The sequence below is a fragment of the Ichthyophthirius multifiliis genome (assembly GCF_000220395.1).
Source record: "Ichthyophthirius multifiliis unplaced genomic scaffold scaff_1120509251020, whole genome shotgun sequence".
In the NCBI taxonomy this organism is placed as follows: Eukaryota; Ciliophora; class Oligohymenophorea; order Hymenostomatida; genus Ichthyophthirius; species Ichthyophthirius multifiliis.
This window is the reverse complement of record NW_004086278.1, coordinates 282-10,132: the sequence shown is the minus strand read 5'-3', so window position 1 is coordinate 10,132 and position 9,851 is coordinate 282. Positions and strand designations below refer to the sequence as shown.

Below are 9,851 nucleotides of genomic sequence, written 5' to 3'. Positions count from 1 at the left end.
TAAATATATAAATATATAAATATATAAATATATATATATATATATATATATATATTATATATATATAATATTACATCATCATTTTAAACTGAAATAATTTTTTCTAATCTAAATAATAATAAATTAGATATAGGATGATATATTTCCCAAATTAAAGGAACGACTTAAGTTGTTTAAAATTCAAAACATTATTTATACTCCAAAAAATTTTTTTCATTAATATTTTTAGAAATTATTGCAGAAAATGTTTAGTTATTATTATCATTTAATTAAATATATCCATAGCTATTATTATTCAAATTAATACATGTTTAATGAGTTAGATAATAAGAATATAAATATCTTGAAAATAATACTAATACATTATTTTATGTAACATCATCTTCTTTTGTAATAACTTATTTTAAATGTAATTAAAATTATCAATATCTTTATAAAAAAAGTTTACTTCTTTTGCAAAAAGGGCAACTTTATTATTATGTATTTACTATTTCTAATATTTTTTCATAATAATTATAAAATATCTTGATATCTTCATTCAATTATTGTTCAATAATGTTTTTTCAAAAACTATTATTTTTAATATTATAAGATAAATAATTTTTTTTGTTATTTAAATAATTTTTACCTTTTTAAGATTACTAATTTTATATATAGTTAAAATATTAATTATTAGGATTTTGCTATTAATATTATTAAATAGCAAATTATTAATAATTTTAGAAATTCATTTTGTATTTTTATTAATTATTTAACTCTTTTTTAATAGTAAAAATAAATATTTATTATTTTTATGTATTGTATTATACCTCCTTATGACTCTTATTCTATATATTTTATAAAATTTATAAAATATATTTATATATATTTTTATTTTACTAAAAAGTGTTTAGACTACTTTATATTTATCATCTGGATAAATTAAATCGGCATAATCTCTTTCAATATTATCTATTAAAATAATTTAATAAAAATATCATTTTAGATAATTTTATATTTTTGTACCTTCTAATGAAAATTATTATTGTTACTATTACAAAAAGCTATTAGTTTAGTAAGGATAAACATATATATATATATATATATGTATATTACTTAATCATCATTTAATATTTTTTTAGTGACTTTTTTTATTTTTTATTTTTTATTTTTGTAAATTAGAAATTTTTAATATAAAATTTGTGGAAAAAAAATAAATTGATATAAATTAAACCATAAAATTAAATATTATTAACAAAATTATTTTTTTTATTATTATTATTCTGTTATAAATATATTTAAATATATTTTATTTAATTATTTTATTAGTAATAAATAAAAATTAATAATTTTAGTATTTTTTATTAAAATCTTATTATTAAAAAGCTTCGAAGTTTTTTATGTTAGTCCCTTGTTTAATAGTCCTATTTTTTATATATTAAATTTAAGAAGATTAATTTAATAATTTTTAATATTTTTTCCATTTTTATTATAAAAATAAAAAATATGCAATATTGATTATAAAAATTTATAAATTTTTTAATATAAATAAATAATTTTATACATTAATATAACTTCAATATTATTATCTTTCCTAAGAAATTATCATTTAATTATATTTCACTATTCTTTTTAAAAAAAAATCTTCAATTATTTTATTTAAATATGTAATAATTACTTTTTTTCCTCCGAAAGATATTCGTCTCAAAGAAAAGAGAATACATTATTTTATATTAAAAATAAGTTTATTTTTTCATTTTATCTAAAAATATATATATTTATAATTTTAAATTATAAACAAATTTTGTAAAAAATATTTCAATTATTCAAAATAATTAAAAGGATTTTAATATATATTTATATATGTGATGATATAAAGGTATTAACTGTTAATTATTATTGTTTTCTATTATATTTAAATACACTCGTTAAAAAAGAATCAATATATAATTGCTAATATTGGATAAAACTCAGTACATAAAATTTTACTATATACCACTATTTTCATATTTAATAAAATAAAACTAAAAACAAATGAGAAGGTAAAAAATTTTGCAATAATGAATCTCTTAAACAATAAAAATATTTAATTCCTTTTATTTATATTTATTTTTGTTTTATTTTTTAAATTTTTATTTACTTTAAATTATCAAAATATACGATTTTAAATTTTAATTTAAGATTATTATAAATGATTAAATAATATGATTATAATCAAATTTAAAGCATTATTTTTCTTTATAACTTTTTCTATTTAATTTATTATTTATTTATTAAAATTAATTTTCTCTATATTATATAAAATAATAGAAAAGATTTCAAGTTTGAAAATTATTTATCTAACTATAAAAATCATAATTATTTGATAGAGTATTTTATTGAAAAATAAAATAAAATTTTGATATGAAAATTATTCAGTAACTAATATTATTACTTAATTAATTAGCTTTTATAACTGTATAATGATTTTTTTTATTCTTTAATTGAATTAATAACTATTTTTTCTTTAAATATCTAAACCAATATCTATAAAATGCAATATTTTTTTATAATTAAATATATTCTGTTCAAATAAATTTGAAATAATCAAACAAAAATAAATAATCAATTGTTATATGCAATATAAATGGATAAAATAAAATCAAAAACAAGTTCATCCAATCATTTAGAAATCTGAAAAAAATATTATATATGTTAATAATTTTTAAACTTAATAAAAAAAAATAGATTTACTAAATTTAATTCTTATTCAGAAAAATTTCTAAGAGTGTAAAACGTGTAAAATGTGTAAAATGTGTAAAATGTTTTTTTTTTTAGAATATAAATAATTAAAAATTTATTTGAATTTTATAATACCGACAACTTTTATTTCACTATTTTATTCATCATTAATAATTATTAATTTTCTTTATAAAAATATCTTATAAATAATTTTTTAGGAGAATTTTTTGCTATTATTATTTACTAACTTCTTTCTCATCAATATAAATTTTAAATAATTAAATTAGTTTTGAGTATTCAATTAAAATTATTATATTAACATTTATTTAAATAATAAAAAAATTTAGAAAATAAAAATTAAAAATATAAATAAATATAAATTAGTAAATATCTTATATAATAATTGTAATTTATTAAATTTAGTATATATAAAATTTAATTAACATAATATATATTAAGTATTTCAAAAAATCAACACTAAGATAGCATTAATAAAAAAATGCTAATTTTATTGAAAATGGTTAGATGTGTTGAAAAATAATTAATAAATTATAAAAAACTAAATAATAAATGAACATTATTTTAAATCTAATAATCAATAATAATGTTATATATTATATATAAAAATATTTATATTATTACTTTTCTGAATAATAACTTATTCGTGAAATTGTAAGAATAAAATATATAAAATCTACAATGATGAATCAAAAGATTTTTCATTTTAAATATATTTAATAGATATAATATTTGTAAAGATAAAACTTATTTTTTTATTAACGCCAGTTTTAATTAATTATATTATTTTATATACATTTATTTACAAAAAAACAAAACAAAATAAGATTCCAATATAATTTTATTGGTAAACAATTAAATTAAATATTAGGTTTTACATTGATTTTGATTTTAATTTACAAATACTGATGTTTTGAAAAAATAAAATAAGATTTAACTATTGTTTTCTTGAATTTTAAAATTTTTTTTTAATTATAATAAATGCTTTAATTGCATAGTTAAGTATTGAAAATATATAAATCTTAGATTATTTAATTTAAATTTGTTATTTTAAAATCTTTAAATAAATAATATAAAAGTTTTTACCATTATAATTAGAAACAATTATAATCTAAAACTTATATTAATCAACTGTATTATATTTTATTTAATATTTAATATTTAATTATATAAAAATAAATATACCTTTAATAATTAATAAAATTAATAAAAAACTAAAATGTAAATAATCCACCTGTATCAAATTTTATAATTAAATTACAGATATAATTTATTTTTTAATTTTTAAAAATTAAATCTAAAGACAGTTTCTCTAAAAAGTTTATAAGTTCTATAACAAAATAAAGTATAATCTAAATACAGTTAGTAAAATTTAATACTTAACTTTGTAAAAATTCCAAAAACACGGTGAGTTATTTATATTTTTTATATATTCACAATTATTTATTTTATATATATATATATATATTTTTTGAAATAAAACATAACCTAACCTAAATGAGTTTTAAAATAAGTAAAAATAGCTTTTTTTGTTTTGTTTTATTTTATTTTATTTATTACAATTTTAAAATAATTATTGTTGTTTGGCAAATATAATGGCACAAATTGTATATTTTTATTTGTTAGAATTTTTTTATTTTTTTTAAAAACATATTTTAAAAAAAAAAAAGTAGTTGTATATATATATTTTTTAAATATATATCTTAATTATATAAAAAATATATTTATAATAATATTAAAATAAGAAAAATAAAAAATGTATAAATATGATATAAATATAAAATTTTATAAATTTTTAAAGATAGATAATCAAAAAATATTAAATTTATATAAAATATAAAACAACTAGTTATTATTAATAAATATTTTGTATATAATTTATGTTACTGAGAATAAAATTTTTAAAAAACTGTGTTTAGAGTTTATATTAATTGTTTATTAAATTTATATAATTTTTTAGATAAACTATGTGTATTATAAATTTTGTATAATTTGCTTTTTAAAAATAAAAATAACGTTTTCAATTGAAATTTTATTATCAATCTGTAAATTAAGAATATAACAGAAAAAAAATTTATAAAAAAAATTATATAAATTTAAATACAAAAAATAAAAAAGTTATTTGAGATAAAAAAATATTAAAAAAAAAAAAAATATTTTTTATTATAATTATATTGATTTCATTAAGATTAATTAAGTAAAACATTTAAAATTTAAAATACTGCAGAACCTATAATTACAAAAATAAAAGTTCCTAATACAAATGGTCTAACAGTTTTATCTTATTAAACTTTTGATAATGTCTTTGTAACATTTCCTCGTTTGGTAACATTCTATCCATGAATTTTACTCTTAATTTTCATTAATTACTATAAATTTAAAAAATATTAATTATTTTTATAAATTATTATTTATTTACCATTTTTTTTTGTTTAATTTTATTATTTATAATTATAAAAATAAAAATTATATATTTTTTAAGCTTTAAAAAAAATATTAATAAAAAATATAATAGAAAAATTTAGTAAATAAAAATAATCTTTAAAGTATTAAAAATTATAATTTTATAAGCGTTTTATCAAAATAACTTTTAAATAAAAAAACTGAAAATTATATAAAATATAATAAACTTACTTAATATATTAAAAAAAATTAATATAATAATTATGACATAAATTTAGTAAAAATGAAAACTTAATATATTTATTAATAATTTAAATATATAAATTTATTAATTTTCTGATGTAATTATTTTTAAAAAAATATTAATTTAAAAATTTATTATTTATTATTGTTAAATTCTTTAAATAAGAATTTATTTATTTTAATAAAAAAATTTATTTTATATATTTAAATAAAAAAAAAAAAATTGATATAAATAAAAGTTTTATCAAATAATATTTATGTAGATTTAAAATATTGCTTAAAAAATAAAAAAATATTAATAGCTATAAAATTAGATAAATAAATTTAATAAATAATAAAAAAAATATATATTTATTAAATATTTATATATATAAATATATATAAATTTATATATTAATATTTTTTTAAAAAAATAATTAATTTTTAATTATTTATAATTAATTATAAATATTTATTTATAAAAAATATAAGATAATAATTTTTAAGTATAATTATAATTTCCTCTTATTTTTTATATTTAATATATATATATATTTTAAAAAATTACGAATTAATAGCAATTTTTTCATTAAATAAATTATAGTAATTATTTTTTTTACTAAATAAAACATTAAATTATTTATATTTAATTATTATTTTAAATTAAATAAAAGTTTAAAAATATATATATATAATAATTTAGACAAATAAAAAAATATTATTAATTATGTAATGTTTAAATATTTTACTTAAAAAGCATTTATATAAAATAAGCAAATAATATTTCTTAATAAAAACATTAAGTAAACAAATATTTAAATTTGTCAATTTTAATATTTTTTTTTATATATATTCATTATAAAATTTACTAAATTAAGAATATTAAATAACTTTATTTTAATACTATAGCATCTTAAATTAATAACACTAGTAACATATTAAATAAATAGCTTATATCTAATAAACGCAGAAATAATTTAATAAATAAGAATATCAATAAAAATTACTAAAATATAAAAAGGTAACCAATCATTGTATTATTTATAAAATCTATTTTAAATACTAATACAAATAATGCCAAAGCAAATTATGACTATAGTAATAAAAATCAGATAAATTAAATATATAACTATTATTTTATTCATTTTATAGACACTTTCTATTAAAACAATGATTAAGTTAATAATTAATAGCAATAAAGAATTAGCTAATATTATAAATACAGCTTTTAAATCATAAAATAGAATGGAATTAACAGTAATAAGAATAACGTATTTTATATATTATTAAGCTATTCTAAAAGGCCTACTTAAAAATTAATTAAAAAGAGTAAATATTAAAATTAATTCATGTAAACATAATACTTAAGTAATTCTACTTTTTTAAAGAAAGTTTTACAAAATACTCTAATCATAAAAAGAAAAAGAAATTTTATTATTTATTTGTTATAATGATTTATTTTAGTAAATACATTTGATTAAAATTATTAACTAATTTTATTTTAACCTTTTATAACATAATTGCTACTATCCTTTGTTTTTTCTTCATATTTAGACTCATTTTTCACATTTTTATTTATTTATTAGTTTAACTAATTTTACAATCGAATTAAACTAGATTAATGCATTTTTCTTTTAATTAATTTTTTTTTTTTAAGTTTAATCTGATTATTTTCCGGATATTAAATTTTATCCTAATCGTCTTGAGGTTTTATACCATCTTCTTGGTTATTTTATTATAATCAACTTTATCCTTTATCATTTATTTAAGAATTTAATTAACTAATTTTATATTTAATTAATGTTTTTATATTATCTTCTGTTGTCTATTAATTATCTCCTTTTTATTAATTTACATCTATTTACCTACTTCTATTTTCTATTGTATTAGATTAAATATTTGATGGCATTATTTTCCCTTGTAATTTTTCAGATTATAGCTATTATGAGATTAAAGAACCTAATAAATTGATTTATTATGTGTCTTTTTCATTTTTAATTAAAATATCTTAATATTATAAGACATAATTCTAGCAGAATTCTATATTATTTTAAAATTCAGATAAAGAATCTTAAAAAATTAAATTAAAAAAATAAAAAACATGAATATTTTTTTATAAAAAAAATATTTTTTATTATAAATAATATTTGTTTTAAAATATACTTATTTTTTAATTGGAAGTTTTTATAAGATACTATTTTTGTATTTATTCATCGTTTTTTAAAATATTATCTAATTATTTATTTCGTTCTTATTCATTAACATTTTTTTTAAAAATAATTTCTGTGATTTAATTTCTTTTTATTGTGCTTTATTACATTTTTTAGTCTTGAATATTATCGATTTATTATAAATATATAAATAACATCACATAAATTATGGTAGTAGCAACTAAATTCGACACAGAAGCATACAAATACCAATCATTTATACGAGTCACTTTAAATATTTAATTTATGTCATTAACAAGAGTTTATTTTCCTTGGGTTTTGCATTAACATATAAATTATTATATTTGATTTTAGTCATTAATATAATATAAAAGTATACAATCTTTAGAAATCCATTTGCCTTAAATATCTTATATACAAATGTAATTCCCAACATTATCTACTGTTTAAGATAAATTATAAATGCTGAATAAATGAATATCAAGTTGTATTTATTATTAATTAGATTCAAAAGTTATTGTCTTTTCATTTATGATAAATGAATGATTCTTTGAGTAAGGGAAATTATCATCATAAGCTATTACAGAAGAAGGATATTCTATATAATTTACATGGTATTATAGATTTTATTAGTCTTTTTTAATATTTATACTATTATAGTATGTATTTTAAAATAGTTTCAAATATTTTCCTTTTAAAACGTTATATGTTATTGTTTAAGTAGAAATTATATTTAGAACATTTATAGGATTCTCGTTAGGAATAAAAAACACATTCAAGGTTCGATATCGTTTTATTATTATCTAATTATGAGTTTATTTATGATTAAATAATTTTCTATCAACTTATTAAATTTTTAAATTATTTTTGCTTATAATATAAGAATTTATACTGATTAAAAAGAATTTTAATATTATTTTGTATCAGAAATTACTACATTTTTAATTACTCCTAATTACATTGTTACTATTTATTCAATATTATTAATAAATTATTGGATTTTATTAAATCCTAATTATGATACTATTTAATTGAGAAAGTTACCAAATATTAAATCTAATGTTATTTATGTCTATATAAAATAGTCTAAAGAGTCAGTTCATTATTAAAAATATTTTTACAATCTCAAAACTTCATTTAAAATTTCAATACATAATTAATTAAATTAAAAATTTGCTAACAATTATAAAACACTAATATGATTAATAATATCATAAATAATCATATTATATTAAATAATTTTATTTTAATTTAAATTATTTTATTAAATTTAAGTAAACTAATTATTTATAAATTCATAATATGAAGAACTATCTTAACTATATTGGCTCACTGTAATTTATTAAGTTATATTTCTTATTCCTCCTTTTGAATCTTATATTATTCCCATAATTAAGGACGCACCAAAAGGTAAAACAGTTTAAATACTACTATTTGGTGAGAAATCAGATAATAAATGTCTTTTAATAAATTATACATTTAATAATTCATTATTATAATCATCTTAATCTTTATAAAAATAGAAAGAATAAGATAAAGGTTAATCAGTATCAATACATTCGTTTATTGAACGAATTTATTTATCTTACATATTTTTAACTTCAAAACCTGTAGTTTAATCAAAAGTACAATCTTATGGAGGTATGTTAGCATTTAAAGAATAAGAAATTAATGTTGGTATTATATAATTTGGATTTCTTACTGAAAATATTAATTCAAATTAATTTTAATTTTAAAAGTCGAAAAAATATTCCCAAACTTTAAATCTAAATTAGCTTTAAGTTGATGATAATATACTTACTTATTAATTCTAATATAAAATAACTCCTGTAATTATTGATTCATCAACATTTTTATCTTCTTGATCATGAAATTAAGTAAATATTTCTTAATTTAAATTTATTGTATTTAAGCATTGTTAATAGAAATAGTAGGATTTATAGGATTTATAGGAGAAACGGAATAATCAACCATTAATATTGTTATCTCATCAAATACGGTTACTCCATATTTTGTTCCTTATAATTTAAATTAATATTATTAATAAGGAATTAAGATATTCTTTTATATGCTAATTTATAAGTTTTATGTATGGTATTTCTAAAAATAAGTTGTTATTTTATTATTAGATTAATTTATTTAATTAAGTTATTTAATTTTCCGTATTTACATTAGAAGAAACAAGCGTCCAAGTAATTTATTTTAATTTTCTATTTCCAGAATTAGAAACACTAGATATTCTTATTTAGGCTTATTAACATATCGAAATAGGACTTGTTTAAGTTAACTCAATAACTGGACTTGCGTCTAAAATTATTTTTCCAGTTATTTATTAAA

At 13.8% G+C, this 9,851-nt stretch overlaps 1 protein-coding gene across 1 annotated transcript, besides 10 other annotated features; it reads right to left on the bottom strand. All coding sequences in view use genetic code 6, as the record gives it.

Moving 5' to 3' along the window:
• Positions 1-3: 3 nt before the first annotated feature.
• Positions 4-71: a microsatellite.
• A 1,055-nt stretch (positions 72-1,126) lies between these two features.
• Positions 1,127-1,152: a microsatellite.
• A 122-nt stretch (positions 1,153-1,274) lies between these two features.
• Positions 1,275-1,306: a microsatellite.
• A 788-nt stretch (positions 1,307-2,094) lies between these two features.
• Positions 2,095-2,127: a microsatellite.
• A 619-nt stretch (positions 2,128-2,746) lies between these two features.
• Positions 2,747-2,784: a microsatellite.
• Positions 2,785-4,783: 1,999 nt separating this feature from the next.
• Positions 4,784-4,813: a microsatellite.
• A 389-nt stretch (positions 4,814-5,202) lies between these two features.
• Positions 5,203-5,239: a microsatellite.
• Positions 5,208-5,257: a microsatellite.
• A 1,857-nt stretch (positions 5,258-7,114) lies between these two features.
• Positions 7,115-7,156: a microsatellite.
• Positions 7,157-7,447: 291 nt separating this feature from the next.
• Positions 7,448-7,498: a microsatellite.
• Positions 7,499-8,794: 1,296 nt separating this feature from the next.
• Positions 8,795-9,371, bottom strand: IMG5_129980 (protein kinase domain protein; the record flags this gene model as incomplete). The annotated part of the gene is made up of 1 exon (XM_004032063.1): positions 8,795-9,371. A coding segment is annotated over one exon (577 nt), but the record flags the coding sequence as incomplete, so codon positions are not given.
• Between the last annotated feature and the right edge of the window lie 480 nt (positions 9,372-9,851).